This window comes from Cervus canadensis, chromosome 1 (assembly GCF_019320065.1).
Source record: "Cervus canadensis isolate Bull #8, Minnesota chromosome 1, ASM1932006v1, whole genome shotgun sequence".
NCBI classification, from domain to species: Eukaryota; Metazoa; Chordata; class Mammalia; order Artiodactyla; family Cervidae; genus Cervus; species Cervus canadensis.
The window spans coordinates 33273270-33292668 of NC_057386.1; the positions used below are offsets into that span (position 1 = coordinate 33273270).

Below are 19399 nucleotides of genomic sequence, written 5' to 3' on the forward strand. Positions count from 1 at the left end.
CGATGGCGCACAATTAGTGCGTCACACCCGGCGAACAGCGCCGGCGGGGCCACCACGCGCCTAGCCCCGCCTACCCGAGAGCGTAGACGCCACGGGACCGTCCCGCCCACGCGCCCCACGCAGGGATGCGCCTGCGCACACCCGCTGAACCGAGCTGCGCCGGGCAGCCCCTCCATTAGTTCTTTTGCGCCTGCGTGTCCCGTGCCGATCTTCCGCCCTCCGCCCCCGCGCGGTGAACCCTGGTGTTCCTCGCTCCCCCGGGCCTGAACTGGGGGCCCTGACACGTGGGTCCAGTGAAGCGCGTCGGAAGAGGGCTGGGAGGTCCCCGTGCGTGGACGGAGCTGAGGCACAGCAGTGGGGGAAATGGATCCAAGGTCTTATTTATTTAGTCTTTATTTTTTAATTTTAGGCAGGGCTTGCGCAGAAAGGAGAGATCAGAGGAGTGAGACAGGAACAGGACTGGGGCGTACGATTTAGCCAAGGCGACCCGGCCTGCCGGGCCACGATAGTGGACAGAGTGAAGGCAAAACTTGGGACCTGAAGAGTAGTGGTGTGGCTGCAAGGGGGCCGTCGTCATCGGGCACCCTCTGCAGACCGGCGCCTAACAATTACACCTCTGGAGATAGTAATGGAAACTGGAGCCCAGTAGATGGAGAGCGAAGTGAGGATGGGGCTTCTTGTTGTGTGAAGAGGCAGAGGGTACCTAAAGAGAGATGTGGTGTAAAGAACCAGGAGTTTGTCTGAGCGGAGGAAGAACTCGTGGACATTTGCCAACCGACAGGATGGTTGTCTCAAACCGCCGCTAGATGGTGGTGCTGTTCTGGAAGCATTCCAGTGGGACCCAGAGCAAGTCTAGACAAAGCCTGGCATTTCCCACCCCCACCCCTACCCTACTCCCTCAAGAATTTGGGGCTGGATGGAGAAAAAGAACAAGCTATTATACCTCTTTAATATCCATGAATTCAAAGTCCTGGGGGTGAGGGTGGGAAGAAGGGAGAGTCATGAGCTGTCAAACCTGGGGGCAGAGGCAGGCCTCTGTGCCTGACTGTTCCCTGTCCATTGTCAGCTCTTGGCCATCTCCAAAGTGTACCCACCCTGGTCTTCCAAGCTCAGAACTACCTTTTACAACACAGTCACAGTTTCACAAGCCCCAGGAAGGTTCCATGTGGAGAGAGGCTAAGTTTGGCCCTTGCCCGAGGGATTACAACACTCAAGATATCCCCCTGGTGTAAATGGAAGACACCTGAGAAAGGGAAGAAAACAGATGCTCAGTGAAGCACAGCCATGCAGATAATCTGATGTTTCCCCTCCCTTATCCAGCTCAACCTTATGTTTGCCTCCTGTAAGGACTAAGGCATTCTGTCCTTCATTCCTCAGTCGGCCTCTACACCCTGGCTTCCAAGCCCCTGCCATAGCTCCCCCACTGTTGGCCCAGGTCAGGGATCTGCTCCCCTCACATCCACCCTCCACCGCCCACCCACCTCTCACCTGCACTGTAGCAGCTGTTGTAGGCCCAGTCAGGGTTGGACGGCATGCTTTGTATGCATCGGAATAGAGTCTCCTGCCTTCCTTGTCCCTCCCGAGATACCATCTGACCCATGGTGAAAGTCTCATCATGAAACAGGACCTGACAGGGAAGGGAGAGGATGCTGAAGAAAGTGGGCTGGCGTGGCTCGGGTCTGGGCAGCCTCAGGAGCCCTGACAAAGGAGCAGAGGAATGAAGAAGGGCCCTCTAAGTGGGGTATGACTAGGGGTTGAGAAACCTCAGTGCTGGGGTACAAGGCTTTGGGAAAACAGACCTCCAGGCCCTCAGGTGAGGCTCAGGGGATATTTGGGGTTACCTGGCTGTACAGCAGATAAACTCCAGCATCCCAGACTCGAACAACATATCCTTGGGCCTCCAAGCCTCGCCCACGCTGGAGAGCTGGTTGCCACATCACCTCTGTCACATCGGAGTCCTCTGGAGGCAAAGAATGTGGCAGTGAGGATTTCTGTGCACACTCAGACACTTATTCTCTAAGGTTCTCTTTGGCCGATGTGCCAGTCCTACACTTCCTAGATCTTGCCCTCCACCCCAAAGTCATGATTGAAAATAGTGCTCACCCTTGGAGGTGATGTTAATGGGAACGAGGTGCAGAACTGAGCGCTTCTCTGGGGAGAGAGGGAGGAGATCTCAGCAGTTGCGCGGCTGTCAGCCCTCCGCCCTCGCCCTGGCTCAGGGTTGCAGTCTCCAGATCCCCCTGCTGTGGATCACCTCCCACCCCTGCTGCACCCCGGAGGCCTCACTCTTCTGTTTACGGGTGAGCACTGCTCTCCTTCTCCGGGATCTCTCCCCATTCTCCTGGCCTTCTGTGCCATCAGGGCTCTGCTCATGGAAAGAGGGTCAGGGTTAGGCTAAGATGCAAGGGTCCCAGAAAGCCTTTCCCCAGCCCCACCCCCACCTCCCACCTGCCCCAGGAATGCCTCACATCTCTCCTGCACCTTTCCCCAGCAACCTGAGTCTGGGTACTGGCTCTCCTCCAGAATCTGTTAGGTATGAGAAGCATTAATCTTTAACAATTTCCTTTCCTGGAATGGTTGCTCCCTTGACCTCCAAACCCTGGGACCCTCTCTTGCACCCATTCCAAACTTAGCCGACCAAGCAGCTGGAACCGAGAGACCCAGAGCCCACCCTGCCACGCATCCTTTTTTTGCCAGACATGCTTCTCCCCTCACTCACCTGCTCCTGGAGATTCAGCCACGGATTCCCTTCCCCCTTCTCGGAGGGCCCTCCGTTCCTCTGCAGCCGGGTCACCTCTCTCCTTAAGGTCTGCAGCTCGGTTTGTTGGGTCAGCAGAACCATGGCACAAGCCACAGCCCCCAGAGCCGCCCCCCAACTCAACCAGAGGGCAACTGAGAGCGCCGGCTCTCGGACGGAGCCCCCCATGTCTCCCTGGGGCCCTTTGGGGCTTAGCAAGGAAGGAGATGAGGCTGGCATGAGCTGGGGACCCTGCCAACAGCTGTGGTCTCAGGAGTGGGATGGCAAGGAGGTGACGGGGAGGGTAGGGGTGCAGGCAGTGGTGCAGAAGGGAAGAAGGGCGTTACGCAAGGGAGGAATAAAAAGGAACTTGAGAATAAAAAGAAGGGAGGCGGGAAGCAAGCTGGGGCACTGCTGGTGCTCTTGGCACCCTGCTGCGGGGCCAGCACTGTCCCGAGACCCCTCACCTCCTCCAGCCTCAGAAGAATTTGGTGTTAGTCTCTCTAGGAAGGACAGGGCTGCCAGTGACACCCAGGAGGAGCGGCCAGAGCGCAGGAACCCCGGGGCGGCCCCAGAAGTGGGGGAGGGAAGGTTGGCTGGCTCTGGGGCATGGTGCCAGGAGCCGGGATGGAGAGACGTGCTGGGCAGCACCGAGGGTCAAGGGCTGAGAGTGGAAGACCCTCGCGCCCAGGCACAGGTGAAATCTCCAGGGCAGTCTGCTGACGGTGACTGAAGGTGGGAGAGGAGGGGAGGAGAGGGGGTCAGTGGGGAGGAGAACCAGGGTCGGGGAAGCAAGGAACTGGCTGAGTTCCGGGGTTAAGGCCAGGCCGGGTGTGTTGGAAGAAGGCCTGCACTACTCTCTCTGCTGAACTTGGCAAGCGGGACTTCCTGTTTCCCCAGAAACACTTACATAAGGCTCTGGACAAATGAGAAAGAGACAGCCAGAGCGCCCCACCACTGTAGGACTCCTGCCTGGACCCTTCGGCGCAGCTTCCCGTGTTCCTGGGCCCTAGTGTCCCACTTCCTGACCCTGAGCCCCCACATCGTGCCTGCTTCCCCGCCCCCCAGCCCCGCTTCCCCGCTCCCTGCGCCAAGTCCCAGCCCAGGCTGGTGCCAGCACCTGCTGCAGGTGCCCAGGCTGCCAAGAGGAAGGGCTGCTGCTCCTCCCAGCCCAGGGATTCCCCACAGGAGGAAGCCCGCCTCCTAGGTAAATCAGGCAACTTCTGCTGGACCTTGGGCAGAGAATTGATTTTTTTTTTCTTCCTGGCAGTTTGCCTTTTGACTCTTTTCTCCTGCCTGGGACTTCAAGGCACGTAGGTCTCTGTGCCCAAGCCTGGATGTCGTCCTGGAATTCCAGGTGACCGTCTCCCCCCACCCCCCACCTCCCAGACCCCCCTTCCAATGGCCCTCAGCTACCCTGAGGATATCCTCTAAGCCCCAATAAAGAGAGCAACCATGACTTATTCTCTTTAATATCCACTTATCAACATTTAGTCACAATAATAATAAAAATAATATCTGTTTTAAAAATCCACAGGGAATTATCAGGGGAGGAGCCTGTCCTGGTCTCTGACCCCTCACATTCGGGAACTCCTGGCCTAGTCCCAGTCTCTCTGGCATCCGGCCCCTCTTAGTGCCTGAAGAGGGGGTGTGGAGGACCCATCATCACCCAGAGTGCAGTAAACACAGTGTCCTGGGGGGCTGCACCAGGGCTGGGGAGTCAGGAGATAAATGGGGTTGGGGAGCTAGTGGGGTGGAGAGCTGGAGGTGGGGAGAGCTGTCAGAGAGGCTGGGAATACTTGTGTGGCGTGGACATCACGTGAGCCCTGGCAGCCTGGGGGAGAGGCAGGTCTGGGGGAGGAGCAGCTCAGGGTGGGGCAGAGGGGACAGGGGTGCTCAGAGAGCGGCCGTGGGGACAAGCCACTGGAGACCGGGGCCCTTCAGTGAACTTGGAAGAGTCCAAAGTAGGTGAGGAAGGGGGCAGCCTTGAGTTGGGTCTGGGGGAGGGTGCGGATCCGCAGGGAGGACCCTCGCCGAAGGCGCAAGAGCCCTGACACCTGGCAGAGACGGAGCTGGGGCCCGGGGGAACTGGCCGCAGTGGCCGAGAATTCCTCCAGGCAGCGCAGGGCCAGCGTGTCATCCACCAGCAAGTCCAGCTTCAGGTAGACAGCCTTCCCCTCATCAAAGTGCACCTGGGGGGGCGGGGGAGGGGCGGAGTCCAGGCCCTCTGCTTCATCTCAGGTGTCCTTAGAGGCCCAAGGCTCCTCTCAGCCCAAACCCCACGCTCCCCCTCCCCTCCTTTAACTTGCCCCCAACCTCGAAGCCCAACCCTCCTCCTTCAGTTCCGGCTTTACCCGTGGAGCCAGGTGGGGCTTACCTGACAGTACAGGTAGTAGAGCCCAGCCAGGGTGACCATAAATTGCCCGGTCTGGCAGTCATAGCGCAGGGGGTTGGAGCTGTTGATTTTGGCCTCCTCCCAGCCACTCACCGTCCCGTCCACACCTGAATGTGGGTGTTCAGAGACAGGGGGAAATCCCTCTAAAGAACTTTCTCACACTGGCCAGTGAGTCACAGAATTTATAAACCTTTGGGCCCACTTTACCCAGACGATATCTAGGAGGCCCAGGGCAAGGGAGGAGCCATGGCCTCGGGAGCTGGGAGTGTGATAGGAAGTTAGGTGAAGAAACCCAACATAGAGGACTAGAATGATAGACAGCAAGTTCTCACCAGCTGCTTCTGGAGAGAGGAGTAGGACTCAAGAAGCATGGGGGCTTTTATAGGTTGTGTCTGCACCATTTGCTCTTTTACTTGGAGAAGGTATGGATGCATTACTTGAATCATAAATTACTTGGGTTATTAAAATTAAAAATGATCAAAAGGAAAAAGATAAAAACAAAAAATTAAAAATAATAAAATGGTACCCAAATCTCCATCCATTAATGAATGGATAAGGAAAATTAAGTCCATACAATGGGATATTACTCAGCCATAAAAAGAAATGGAGTACTAATGCATGCTACAATGTGGAGGAAACTTGAAAACATTATGCTAAGTGAAAGAAGCTAGTCACAAAGGATCACATGTTCTATGAACGTCCAGGTGGCACAGTGGTAAAGAATCTGCATGCCCATGAAGGAGACACAAGAGATGGGGGTTCGATCCCTGGGTCTAGAAGATCCCCTGGAGTTGGAAATGGCAACCCACTCTAGTATTCTTGCCTCGAGAATCTCATGGACAGAGGAGCCTGGAGGGCTACAGTCCATGGGGTCGCAAAGAGTCAGACATGACTAAGCGACTGAACATGCATGCACATGAAATTTCCAAATTAAAAAAAAAAAAGAAATTTCCAAATAAACAAATACATAGAGACAAAAAGTAGATTAGCGGTTGCTTAGGGCTGGAGGGGATCAGGGAAATACAGTGTGGTGGGTGAAGTGTACACGGTTTCTTTTTGAGGTAATGAAGACTCTCAAATTACTGTAGTGATGGTCATACAATTCTGTGACTATACTAAAAACTTAACTGTACATTTTAAAAAGGGGAATTATATAGTATGTGAATTATATCTCAATAAAGCTGTTAACAACAACAAAACTAGAGTAAAGGTAATTGCAAACTGTAAAGAAGACAAATAATCAAATCACAAAGCAGGGTCTCAAATGACTTCCCAGTCCTCCATGAGCACCCCTGTTTACCTCTCAGATCTAATCTCACACATTCCTCCAAGTCACAAGACTCCAGGCCCTCAGGCCCACTTTCTGTTCCTGCCAGGCACCAAGCTCTCTGTTTCCACAGGGTTTTTACTGCTTTTCCCTCCCCCCGGGATTCCTCCCTCCCTTCAGTCAGTCTGGTCACTCTGAGTGACCTCCCCAGGCCTCCCAGTCTGAAATATTAATAGCTAGTCTCCATTAAACTCTCCTCCACTCACCGCATCTCTCTCACAGCAGTCACCAAGGACAGAAATCATCTTTATTTCCTTCTGTGATAGTTTGGGGTCTGCCTCCCCCAAGGAGCAGGGGGATTGGTCTGGTTACTGCACCCCAGGCCCTGCAGCTGGGCCTGCTCTGAGCAGACACTGAGCACGTGCTGGTGGGAAGAAGACAGAGGGGACGAAGAGGCTGTAGAGACAGCTGTCTCTTGTTTGGGTCCACAGGCTGCTCTCCAGGGCTTCCTGCACCTCATCTCAGTAGCCTGGGAAGCTTCCTTCCTAGCAACCCCATCCTCTGCCTGCCCCAGGGCGCTGTCCTGGTTCCTTTCTCAAGAACATAATGCTCACAGGGCATTTTCATCCCTACCTATGGGTTGCCTTGGCTTTTATTTCGCAAGACTCCAATCTGAGTCTCCAGCTCTGCCTGTGCCTGCCCCTCCTGACACTGCTACCTGCCTGCCATTAGAGTAACCTCCCCATGCTCCCCACTTCAAACTCACCTAGACCAAAACTGAGCCTGCCCCCCCAACCCCAAATTTGCTTGACTGTCTGCATTCCACATTGGGCTCCTGGTTCTGCCTCTTATCAAGCACCCAAGCCTCTCTCTCCTTCACCAGCTTTATCCACTGATCACCAGTTCCTAGCAAGCCTGCCACCTAAGTAGGTGTCTCCCTCCCCTGTGTGTGTGGACTCGGCCATTTCTCACTGGGGCTCTTTTCAGGCTCCTTCCTCTTTAGGCTCCCTGTTTCCACCAGGAGTAAACTGCCTGCTCCAGTTTACTCACCACACTACACAGAGGCATAGAGTGATGTTTCTCAGATGCAGACGTGAGACTGTCTCTTCCTGATTTGACTTCAGAATAACCTCCAGACTCCAACTGTGACCTGGCTCTATATGCTTCTCCAGCCTCACCCCATCCTGCTCTTCTGGATCTGTCTCCTTAACCACATCGAGCCGCTTGCTCCCCGTCCTCCAGCCTTATCAGACTCTTGGCAAACTCTGGGCTTTTGTACAAGTGGCCCTGCTCCTCTGTCCATCTTATACTCACACTTGGATAAGAGCCCATGCCTCCTTGGGGAAGAGTCCCTGACTCCATTGTAAAGTTGTCTTCCTCTGCTGGCCATGTGTCTCTTGCTACTTTCATTATTATTCTTGTCATATCACATTGTAATTTACAAATTTATATGCTTGCCTCCTCTCCTAGACAGCAGTTCCTTGCAAATAGGTCTGGATATTACTCAGTGTGGGCACCTAGCTGGGTCCATACAAACAGTAGCACCTCAACTCATGTGTGCTGAGTCAACAAATGAGTAAATGTCTGGGTAACTGCTGAAATAATGGTCCAGACAGAAGGGAGGAAGGCTGGCCTGAGGCATGAAGAGTAGGGGGAAGAAGGAGAAAGGGCATTCCTGCCTAGGGAACTAGTTTGAGCTCGTTGTGGCTAAGGGCATGGTGTGCCTGAGACCATGGTATCACTAAATTTCATTCTTTACTGCCCGGCAATCATCCTTTTTCCCCACTAGGCTTGCTTTTCATGGTCCCTCCTGCCCATCTCCCTCGATCTCCAGAGGACCCCGAAGTCATCAGGTAAGGGCTACCTTATGTCCTCCCACCCAGACCACAAACTGACTTGTTCTCATGGTCACCACTGACCCTCTTATGGTGATGAGATGACACGTCCCGTCCCTTTCTTCCTTCTGGAGTCCACCCCCTCCCACCTTCTTGGATGTTGCCTGCAGGTTCCCCCGCCCCTGCACTGGCAATCGCCTCTCACATAATGTCTGGAACACAAGCACAGCTAGCTGGATTCAAATCCTGGCCCCACCTCTTAGCATCATCATGACCTGGACAGGTTACCGTCATCTCTATCTGTGAAAAGAAGATGCCTGGATTATCTTCCTTTTAGGACTCTTTCAAGGATTAAGTGAGTGAGTGAGTGAGTGAATGAAGTTGCTCAGTCGTATCCAACTCTTTGCGACCCCGTGGACTGTAGCCTACCAGGCTCCTCCGTCCATGGGATTCTCTAGGCAAGAATACTGGAGTGGGTTGCCATTTCCTTCTCCAGGGGATCTTCCCAACCCAGGGATCGAACCTAGGTCTCCTGCGTTGCAGGCAGACGCTTTAACCTCTGAGCCACCAGGGAAGCACCCTTTCAAGGATTAGGTGAGATTAAACACTGATTCCGTGGTGGCTCAGACAGTAAAGTGTCTGCCCACAATGCGGGAGACCCGGGTTCGATCCCTGGGACAGGAAGATCCTCTGGGGAAGGAAATGGCAACCCACTCCAGTACTCTTGCCTGGAAGATCCCATGGACGGAGGAGCCCGGTAGGCTACAGTCCATGGGGTCGCAAAGAGTCGGACACGACTGAGCAACTTCACTTCAAACACTGAATAGGTATTAGTTATGATTCAGGCAGTATTGCTTAAAGACTGAACTTTTCCTGGATTCACATCCTTCTCTACCTCCTGGCCCATTTCTCTGCTTCTGTTACAGAGAAACTTCTGGAGAGGGTTGTCACTGTCTCTGATTCCTATTTCCGATTTTCCCTTAACCCAGTCCACACTGGCTTCCAACCTAACCACACCAGACACCGCCCTTGTCAAGGTCACCAGTTGACTTTGAATGTTACTAAATGCAGCAGTCATTTCTCTGTTCTCATCTCATGTGACCACTCAGCTGCATTCAACATAGACAGCCACATCCTCCTTCTTGAAACTATGTCTTCTCTGAGGCTCCAGGACACTGCCCTCCCTGGGTTTCTTCCCCTCTCTCTGGCTGCTTCTCAGTCTCTGCTGGATTCTCCTACTCTGCTCCAAGAGCCTCAGGGCTTTCCTTGTGGAGCCCCCTTTCCTCAAGGGCGTCTCATCCAGTCCTGTAGCTTTAAATACCATCCATCTGATGATGACTCCTGACTCTACACACTCTGCCCAGGTCTGAGCTACTCACCAAGTCCAGCTAACTATCTGTGAAACTCACTTGTTTATTATTATTTATCCACTTAGTTATTATTAGCTCTCAAATTCAATTATTAATTTACATGCCCCCCAACCTATTTCCTTCCTGGTTAACACCACTTTAATAAAAGACATCATTATTCTCAAAGATGCCCAACTTAAAAATCTAGAAGTCATTCCTTCCCCCACCCTCCCTTATCCTGCTCCAGCAAGTCCTTCTCTTGAAACTACACACTGAATCCATTTACTTCTCTCCATCTCAGCTGCCAACCCTAAACTAAGTCACTCTCATGTCTTGCCTCCTGGCCTATCACATGGAAGGGGATTCCAGGTGAACAAACAGTATGTCCAAAGTCCAGAAGAAGTACATTGGTGGGGAGGGGGTGTCAGCCAACAAGTGTCGAGAGGGCATAAGGATGCGTCAGGAAAAGAGGTTAAGACCAGAGCGTGGAGAGGCTGGAAGCCAAGCAGAAAAGCAATAGAAGAATGAGAGACAGGCTTAAGGAGGCTGAACTTGGCAACACCAGGTGGGACACAGTAGGGGTGGGGAAAGTCTAGAATGGGGAAGGATCTGGAGACTGAGTTTGAGGTTCTGAGGTCATGGTGCTGAGGTGGGGGTGGGGTGGGGATGGAAAAGATCAGAGACTGGAAATATTTAGAGAAAAATGATCAGAGCATGAAAACTCTTGGAATATGGAGGGGAAAGAAGGCGGGGGGGATCAAAGATGCTTCTTGGAGATGAGCGAGGGCTGAAGGTGGTTTGGTGGGGGGATATGCCTGGTCTCTGAAAGGGGAAGGGGTCTCCCTGGGGTCCCATGTCTGAGTCACAGAGAAAGTCCAGTTTTGGGAGCCAAGAGAAGTGAGCCCTAAGCATTTTCTTGAACTGGCTTTTGGAGTTCTCATGTTGAAGGTGGAGATGGGGGTGGGAAGTCAAGGTTTGGGAGGGGGTCCCTTGTCCAGAAGGCCAGGGCTGTGAGGGTAAGAGAAGAGCTTGGGGGGGCGGGGGGCGGGGTCTCACCTGCCTGTGCTCCGTCTTGTCCTGGCTGTGGGTGAACTGTAAGACACAGGAAAGGGGTGGTGAGCCCTGCCCTGTGCCTCAGCCACCCCTTCTCCCCGGGCATGGCTCCCCATCACCCACCTTCATAGTGGGCTGCAACTGCTCTGCATGCCCGTGGTTTCCGGCCTTTAGATGCTGAGGATCAAAGAAAGACAGATGGGCAAGCAGTCCCTGTGTCTGGGGTGTGGGTGGCCAGAAGCTACTCTCTCAGCCCCGTTCCCCCCAGTACCCTGGCATCCTTATTCTTGTTCAGTCTCCTGGTCTCAAAAACCTCAGGCCTTATCTTCCTCCACAGGTATAGCCACTGATAATTTATCATCCAAAATGGGATGCTTCTGAGTGCAAGAGGGGATTATTAATCATCACATTGAGCCCACAGGTGTAAGCCTGCAAGCCTGGATACATGGTCACAGGGTCACCCCAGTCACAAGTCTTTGCTTTTGGGGGCTCGGGCCTCTGATTCCCCTACCTTGTCTTCATCAGGACCTCAGGAGCTCTCCTAACTCCTGGCCACCTGCCTTCATATTCAGGGTGGGGTCTGAGTGAGAAGCAGGTCTGTGCAATGGAAGGAGCTTCAGAGGGAAGCTCAGAATTCTAGGTTTGAGTCTCTGTGACTCTGAACCCCCCTTTTACTCTCTGTGCCTCAGTTTCTCTACCCATAAGCAAGGATAATGGATTTTGCTCTGCTGCTTCACAGGGCTGTTATGATGAACAAAACCGACAGTGAGTCCAGAAGCCACCATGATATTATGATTCCTAAGGCTGGGATAAAGGGCTGCTCACCATTTCTGCGAGGCCGAACCAGTTTCAGGAAAGGAACAGCATCCTGGCTTTCCTCGGGCTGGGGGTTCAGGTCCTAAGGGCGTTAAGGGCAGCGCTAAATCAGGATCTCACCAGGGACTCCAGGAGACACAAACTAAGACCGACAGGGGGCCCGACAGGAGGCCTGTCACGAGAGGCCCAGCGAGCAAGAGGACGGAATCCCTCAGCCAAGAGCGACCGAGGCCACCCGGAGGCAGGTTCTTGGGGTCAGGGCTCAGCCCTCACCCCTCTCCCCAAGACCAGCCACATCCCCCTAGTCCGCTTCTCTCAACCAGCAATTGGTACATCACACACACGCCCACACCCAGTCAGTGTGCACAATGAGTACACACCCTGCACACACAGCCAGCATCCCTCTTCCATAGCAGGCTCCTGCATCTCACACTCCCACGTCCCCCACAGCCAATAAACACTTGATACTTGGGTGACACCAAGGGGGCACAAACCCCTTACACACAGTTGTCACACTCTCATGTACCCAGGCATGAGAGGGCTGATGCACACATACCCCACACACATGGCTGGCACAAGCAGGGCACACACTTCCCATGCCCAGCAACCATGTCGCCAGCACCACCCCCCACTCACCAGCGGGTCCGGGTCTTCCTCTGCCACCAGGTCCCTCTGGGAAGGCTCCTGCTGGGAAGGAGGCAGCGTTACCTTGTCCTTCTCCACCTGACATCTCACCCTCCACCCACCTTCCTGGCCCCTTTTCCCCCCTGCCCACCAGCCCCATCAGATGTTCGGCACAGTCCCAGGGAGGGGTGTGCAGCCGGGCCTCACCTGGGCAAACAGCGATGCCCGGCTCCCCAGGCTGACCACGGCCAGCAGGAGGCCGAGGCAGGCCAGCACCAGGCCCAGGCCCAGCACGAGCGGGGCCAGCAGGGCGGTGCCCGGCTCCCCCCGGCGCTCCCTCCGGCTCTGGCTCCGACGGGTGGCCATGGGGCGGGGGCTGTGCATGCCTCACCGGCCCCCCATCCCGGGACCCTAGGGATAGGGGGAGGAGGAGCCGGCGGGCGGATCGGGCGGGGGAAAGGGAGGGGCCAGGGAAACGGGGCGGGAGCGGGAGGGGGGGGCGATGAGGACAGGAAACCGGACACTGTTTGTGGTTAAACTCCGAGCTGGGCCGAGCGCAGTGCACGGAGCGGGGCGCGCGCCGCTCGGCTTGCAGAGCCCAGAGCGGGTCCCGGCAGGGGGGCACGCACCTCCCGAGCGCGGAAAAGCGGGGCGATGTGTGTGTGAGTGTGCAGCGGGCGAGCTGGGGTGTGCGGCTGAGCTCTCTCCACGCGGGCGGCCGGCCGGCGGGAGAGAGGGAGCGAGGGTTGAAACAGCAGAAACTCCACGCGGCCTGGGTGCGGGTGGCGGGGCGGGGACACCGCCGCAACTGCGGCAGGTCTAGTCCTGCCCGAGCGAGATTACTAAATTAGGCCTCCAGGCCAAGGTGACAAGGCCACCTGTGGCTGGTCTTATTCCCTCAGTCAACACAGTTAGAGGCCAAGGCACATTCGGATTTTAGCAGCCGCACCTAAAGACATCCTCTTCCTGCAACTAACGAGAAGAGCTGAGGTCTGGCATTAATGCAGGCTGGGTTTCCACTTCTTTTAGCAAATCAGTTGGTAGTTGATTTAAACCCCAGGATCCTGCACCTGAGGAGAGCAAGCTTCTAGAACTGTGCGCCGGGAACAGCGCCCCCCACCCCCACCCCAAGTGTGTTCCCCAAATGCACTTCTCTGAAAACACACGAGCCACTTATGCAAATAATAGGGGTTACCTGGGCTCAGGGAGGAGCTACAAGGAGCTCACGGAGGTCGCTTTAAATCGACCCCAGGCGGAGTCACTTGTGCGGAGCCACCTTTAGCAAAACCAAAACACAACACCTAAGCTAATTGAAGTTTCAGCCTCTCCTAGGAGGAGAGATTTAAACCAATTAGGCTGGAATTTCCCTGATCCACTCTAGTGGGGAGGTAGTCTGCTGGATAAGATCCCTGCCCTTCCTCGCCCCAAAGGGAAGGTGACCAGGTCACCTTGCCTGAAACAATTCTTTCTTTTCTTTTGCTGATAAACACCTTGTCTCTATAAAAGATCCATTTGTTTCCTTGGAGGGCCTGTCTGCTTGTTAAATGGGATGTCTTCTGATCCCTGATTCATGAATGTTGAATAAAGTCAATTAGATCTTCAAATTTACTTGGTGGAATTTTTTCTTTTTCACACCTTGCCATGCAGGCTGCAGGATCTTAGCTCCCTGACCTGGGATGGAACCCATGCCCCTTCCATTGGGAGTGTGGAGTCTTAACCACTGGACCTCCAGTTTGTTAAGTCTTAACCCTAGACCACTCAAAGCCAAGTTTATTACTTATCCCTTGACAGTCTGACAACACTTCAGAGGGAGATAAGTAAGGCCACAACATTTCTTAAGACTTTGAAATCTGGTTTAAAGCAGGTCTTTGCATGCTAGGGTAGGAACAGGGGTTAGTTAGAGTTGGGAAGGGTTATGATATAATAATTTAGAATGAACACCAGAAAAATGAGGGTTTTCAGGTGAGGGGTTCAAATAGTCTAGGATGCAACCTGTCAATGTTGTAGCCACACATTCCGGGAAACAAATTCACTCAGAAGGACAATGCAGATAGTGGAGTGCAGTTTATTACATCCGTGGGCCCAAGGCAGAGTCTCCTCTTAGCTAAGGACCCCGACCAGTTTTTGTGAAAACCTTATATACCCTAAGTGTACTTGCTCAAACCCACCTCCCCAAATTCCTTGAAACTAGCCTGGACAAGGTAAAAAAGAGATAAGATCAAAGTTAACCCATGATTCTTGTGTCACAAGACTAGATAAACAGTGGATATTTATCAATAGGCCTGTGGTCGTATCCAGATAAACATAATGGAATTTACCACTTTGTTCAGTTACAGATATAATTAGCATATTCTTTTAGGCAACAGAGAGTCCAAGTACAAGTCCTGAGGCTCTTTTATCCTCGGGGTCTGGTTTTCCATTGGGATGCCATTTCTATAGACACCGGGCACAAAGTTCAGAGTCCACTGGGAGGGTGACCATGCATGTAGCCTGTTGTTCGCAGCCTGGCCTAAGATGGAGTCCAGCTCTGTCTGTTTCCTCCTTCATTCCCCCCTCTTGATGCTCTTAACTCATATTATGAGCATCATTCATAAGGATATATTGCACCCTGGCTCTTCGACCGCCAATTTGGGAGAATGACATCAACCTTCGGGTTACAAAGTTCATAATACATTGTAAAATTCAGGGTCCACAAAGCAGAAATATCAAGGCAACTATAACAATGGTAAATATAGTTTTCCATCAATCGCCCTTCACCCAAGATAGGACCGAAGTCCAGAAAGGAATGTTTTCACTTGACATTGCTTTTATCTGGTTTTTCATGTCATCTAAAGCAGTGATACGTTACCAGATAAGGAATGCAAAAAAACATTCAACCTTAATTATAGCACAGGTCCCTCCTTGAGCAGCTGTATGTCCAAACCCATTCTATTTTGAATTACCACTTTTCTCATTTGGATTTGCTCTTCATTTAAGGCTTGGATGGCCTTTGTTCTATCCAGGAGGGCCTGTTTTGTGAAATTAATCAGGCCTCTACTTTAATCATAATATCTGTTGTCCCTATAGAGGGTATGAATATGGCAACAATATACTCATACCATTGAAACACAGGTCTTGTCCACCTAGCATGTAAATAAGGTAGATTTACTGGGGCTTGTTGTAGGTTAGGCTTTTGTTACACTGGCATTTATATCAAATATAACCCTATGACCCAAGTCTATTGACTGTAGGTCTGGCTTACACCCAGAGAGCAGGGAGAGATTATGATTGTGTCCCAGAAAAGAGCAGAGTGGTTTAAAATCTCCTTGGCGGAGCGGTGACAGCCACCAGAAAGTCCATCCATCATAGACAGAGGCATAGCCCCACATACCCAACAGCTGGAGCTATTATGGAAGTTGGCGTAGGAATGTGCACGTTGATGAGACCAAGCAGCAGGAGTTGATTATGAGGCTTCATCCTCAAGGGGCTCCTCTGGGATCTTCTTTTCCTTCTTCTTAAGGATGATCTTAGTCTCTCAAGGGTCAGCGGGGTCCCTCTGTGCAGTCCACTCAGCGTTTTCTGGATCTGCGTGGTATGCTCTCTTCACCCTCATATGATGGATCCAAGGGGCAATACCTGCAACTTTAACTGCAGTAGGGGTAGTTAGAATAACAGTATAAGGGCCCTTCCACCTGGGGGCTAGTAAATCAAGTTTCCGATCTTTGACCCATACTTGGTCACCAAGCGTAAACTCATGAATCTGTTCCCCAAAGGGGAACAGCACCCTTTCTTGTACAAACTTAGTTACCCAATTTATTACCTTACCCAGTTCCATCTGCTGTGAAATCCTATCCCCCCTTACCTGAGGCAAATTTGTTGACACCTGTTTTATTATGGGATGGGGACTCCCATACACAATTTCTTATGGAGAATAGCCTTGGGTCTGTGGGGTCATCCTGAGTCTGAGCAGAGCAGTCGAAATCAAATCCACCCAGGAGCAGTCAGTCTCTCTGATCCACTTGGAGAGTCTCTTTAAGTGTCAGGTTGGTTCATTCCACCATCTCAGAACTCTGGGCCTATATGCAGTGTGCAGTTTCCATTTGATGTTTAAAGTTTTGCTTACTTGTTGTACTAAATCAGCTACAAAAGCCGGGCCATTGTCTGATCCAATGCTGGTAGGAAATCCAAATCTGGGAACTATTTCCCTAAACAGTCACCAGGCTACTTCTGATGGTCTTTCAGTCCAGGTAGGAAATGCTTTTACCCATCTCGAGAACGTACATACCATGACCAGCAGGTAATGGTAGTGTTGGTGAGGTTTCATTTCAGTGAAGTCCACTCCTAGGTGTTCAAGGGGCAGCGTGCCTTTCAGCTGAATACCCGGAGGTTTTTGTCTGAATATGTGAGAGGCAGCATTAACCTGTGAGCAGGCAGCATGGCCTAGGTGGGTCACTTGGTGTGTTTGGATTACCAGAGTGTGTGCCAGCTCCTCCAGTACCAATAATTTGCCACTTGGCAATTCCCACCATCTCTTTTCAGTCTTTATGGCCCCTTCCGCTTTGGCTAACCTGACAGCCGTTGTCCCTGTTTTATCAGGCTAGTGCCATCAGTATATAGGACCCAACTAGGGTCTGGACTTTGTGCCCTTCTTTAAAACAAACCCCAGATACCTTACCTCCTCCTTGCAGATCTGTGCCTTCTTCTTCGACACCGGGTAACCTGCTTCCATCAACAGCTGGAGCAGTGCTTTTGTCTCTTCCCAACCTTCTTCCTTGGTCTCGGCAGCCAGCAGCAGGTCATCCATGTATTGTAGGAGCCAACATCCATACTCTTCCAGATGGAATGAGTCCAGGTCAGAAGCCAAGGCTTCCCCAAAGATGGCTGGGGAGTTCTTACACCCTTGTGGGGGGTCCAGGTGAGCTGTTGTTTGGTGCCCCCGACTGGATCTTCCCATTCAAAGGCAAAGATGGGCTGTGATGCTGGGGTGAGGCGTATGCAGAAGGCATCCTTGAGATCTAGGCAAGTATAAACTTCAGTCCTCGGCAGGAGGAGGCTAAGTAAGGTATAGGGGTTTGGAACAGTGGGGTGTAAAGTCACAGTAGCCTGGTTGACTAGCCTGAGATCTTGTACAGGCCTATAGTCCTGTCCTTCTTCCTTTTTGACTGGCAGGATCGGCGTATTCCAAGCCGACTGGCACTCTACTAGAACGCCTGCTTGTTTCAATCTATTGATGTGGGGCAGTACGCTGGCCCGGGCCTCTATCTGTAGCAGGTACTGGCGCTTTCTAACCGGAATGGTGCCTGGTTTGAGTTCTGTTATCACTGGGGCATGATGTTTAGCCAGTCTGGGGGTGGGGGGGGAGGCATGTTGTCTTCCGCCCAGACTTCAGGGAATAATTGAGTTAGCTCTCTCTCATGCTCTTCTTGCCCACCCGGTTCTTCCTTCGGAGGCTCATGCAGCCTCCACTCATCTTGTGGGGGTATTGAGTGAGCGAGCAAATAAGTCATAGTGCCCATCTGGAAGGTGGGCCTCTCAGGGGAGAAAGTCACTTGTGCTCCTAGTTTGAAGAGCAAGTTTCTTCCCAACAGGGGTACTGGGCACTCAGGAATGTAGAGGAATTCATGAATCACTTGGTGCCCCCCCATCTGACATTTTCTGGGCTGGCAAAACAATTTAATCATCTCTTCTCCCAATACCCCAGTTACAGCGGTGGTCTTTGTGGACAGTGGTGCCACAGGTTTTGTTACTACCGACAGTTCTGCTCCTGTATCCACCATGAAGTCAATGTTTTGGTCCCCCACTTTTAAGGGCTCTCGGGGACCTGTTATCTCTGAGCCCCGGCAGCCCTATTTAATTTCCAAGTCAGCAAGCCCCACAACTGCGGGAGCTTCCTCTTCCTTCCTTGCCTTAGGGCACTCATTCTTCCAGTGGCCAAAACCTCAGCGTCGGGCACACTGGTTTGGCTGTGATGGGGCCCGGGGCCTCCACTGGGACTGGTTGAAGGGCTGTCCTGTCCCTGGGGCAGAGGAGGTTTTCCAGAGGGCCCGAGATAGACTTTCCCAGAGCAGCAGCTAGCATTGCAAATCTCTTGTCTGTCCTCTTTCGTTCCCTCCAGCTCTCAGGCAGAGCGCAGTCTCTGCTTAATTCCAACGTCTCCCTCCCCTTCCTGTCAGTACTCACCCGGAGAGGCGGATATAGCTTGGGCAGTTCGGCTGGAGCCGGATCCTGGAAGTGTTGGCCAGAGGCTTCTGCCACCGGGATTGGAGCCCGCCAAGGTGGCGGCTCTACGACCTCCGGGAGCAGCGGCTGCTGCAGGAACTTCACCTGGCCCTGGATGGGGCATTAAGGCGGCCTCCGGTCCTGGTGGAGCACTGGGCCGGCGGGCGCATCATCATCATTCAGTATGGGGGAGGGACAGGTAATCCTCGTCCAAATCCTGCCAGATCCCAGAGGGAGAAAGGGGATCTGCGTGTCTTCACCTGCTGGTCAGCAAGGCCAAACCAGAACACCACGTAGTCCAAGCTGTTTCTCCCTTAAAGTCCATTCTGCCTTGGTGGGCTTGATCAGGTGCGGATGAAAACATAGATGGATTAAATATTCCATGTTCCAGGCCATCTCCGGAAAAGCCAATTCATACTCACTTATGTATCCCCCTCCTTCTAGCCTGACAATTTGGAGGGGGTCAAGAATTTCACAGCAGACAGGACACCTCCTGGGGGAGGGCAAAATACGAGCATACAAGGACCAGTTTCCTATCCTAAAAATCCCCTGGTGATCGCTGGTAATAATTTTCCTTGAGACGGCATGGACACACCTCCTAAATGACCTTTGCAAATCCCCTTCCTAAGCCCTAGCATGCTCGTTGACCTGTGTACCAAGCAATCACCGCCTGCCTATTCCAGGCTCCTGTGGGTCCCCGCTCCTTCTAGTCCCTCCCAGGGGGGTGATCAGGCCCCCTCTTCCACCCTGTCAGGTATGTTCCTCCTCACCTGAGCACTCAATTTCCCTGCTGCAGTCCACTACCTGCTAACGTGAAAGGTCCAGGCATTGAGAAGCAGAATCCTTCCAGAAGGGCGAGGCGCCTTCCCCCCCTTGAAGATTCAAGCCACAAGGCCTCGGAGTAGTCCCAAAAGGGGCTTGCCTCCTCAAAGTAAGGAGTTTCTCGGCCCATGCACCAAATGTTGTAGCCACACGTTCTGGGAAACAAACTCACTCAGAAGGACAATGCAGATAGTGGAATGCAGTTTATTACACCGGTGGGCCCAAGGCAGAGTCTCCTCTTAACCAAGGACCCCGACCAGTTTTTGTGAAAACCTTATATACCCTAAGTGTACTTGCTCAAAC

General features: G+C 52.8%; 2 protein-coding genes and 1 non-coding gene across 7 annotated transcripts; all 3 read right to left on the minus strand.

The window, feature by feature from the left end:
* Positions 1-375: 375 nt before the first annotated feature.
* On the minus strand, positions 376-3964 carry LOC122445907 (tumor necrosis factor ligand superfamily member 13-like). Of its 4 annotated transcripts, XM_043475402.1 has the most exons (8): positions 2720-3961; positions 2287-2365; positions 2104-2151; positions 1842-1960; positions 1489-1627; positions 1120-1243; positions 944-970; positions 376-703 (listed from the first exon to the last, which is right to left on the minus strand). In XM_043475402.1, the coding sequence occupies exons 1-6, from the start codon at positions 2975-2977 to the stop codon at positions 1134-1136; spliced, it is 753 nt and encodes a 250-aa protein (XP_043331337.1). In that variant the 5' UTR covers positions 2978-3961; the 3' UTR covers positions 376-703; positions 944-970; positions 1120-1133. The 4 variants fall into 4 exon arrangements, with proteins under 4 accessions (XP_043331337.1, XP_043331348.1, XP_043331360.1 ...); XM_043475413.1 differs by lacking the exon at positions 944-970 and having other exon boundaries at positions 2720-3962; XM_043475425.1 differs by having other exon boundaries at positions 376-1243; positions 2299-2365; positions 2720-3964.
* Positions 3965-4192: 228 nt separating this feature from the next.
* TNFSF12 (TNF superfamily member 12) lies at positions 4193-12637 on the minus strand. 2 transcript variants are annotated; one of them, XM_043475378.1, is made up of 7 exons: positions 12284-12637; positions 12089-12136; positions 11462-11534; positions 10760-10813; positions 10640-10675; positions 5115-5239; positions 4193-4929 (listed from the first exon to the last, which is right to left on the minus strand). In XM_043475378.1, the coding sequence occupies exons 1-7, from the start codon at positions 12458-12460 to the stop codon at positions 4678-4680; spliced, it is 765 nt and encodes a 254-aa protein (XP_043331313.1). In that variant the 5' UTR covers positions 12461-12637; the 3' UTR covers positions 4193-4677. The 2 variants fall into 2 exon arrangements, with proteins under 2 accessions (XP_043331313.1, XP_043331304.1); XM_043475369.1 differs by having other exon boundaries at positions 12089-12139; positions 12284-12539.
* On the minus strand, positions 8737-8808 carry TRNAC-GCA. Its single transcript has one exon. It is a non-coding gene; the product is annotated as a tRNA-Cys (tRNA).
* Positions 12638-19399: the final 6762 nt, after the last annotated feature.

Bases quoted from the DNA above. Each gene is read 5' to 3' on its own strand.
- LOC122445907 (XM_043475413.1), bottom strand. From the start codon at position 2,977: ATGCCAGCCTCATCTCCTTCCTTGCTAAGCCCCAAAGGGCCCCAGGGA. The intron at 2,152-2,286 runs GTGAGGCCTCCG...CTCTCTCCCCAG, and splicing joins GCTCACCCGTAAACAGAAGA to AGAAGCGCTCAGTTCTGCAC. The intron at 1,961-2,103 runs GTGAGCACTATT...CTTTGCCTCCAG, and splicing joins CATTAACATCACCTCCAAGG to AGGACTCCGATGTGACAGAG.
- TNFSF12 (XM_043475369.1), bottom strand. From the start codon at position 12,460: ATGCACAGCCCCCGCCCCATGGCCACCCGTCGGAGCCAGAGCCGGAGG. The intron at 11,535-12,088 runs GTGAGTGGGGGG...TAACGCCCTTAG, and splicing joins AGGAAGACCCGGACCCGCTG to GACCTGAACCCCCAGCCCGA. The intron at 10,814-11,461 runs GTGAGCAGCCCT...TTTGATCCTCAG, and splicing joins GGTTCGGCCTCGCAGAAATG to CATCTAAAGGCCGGAAACCA.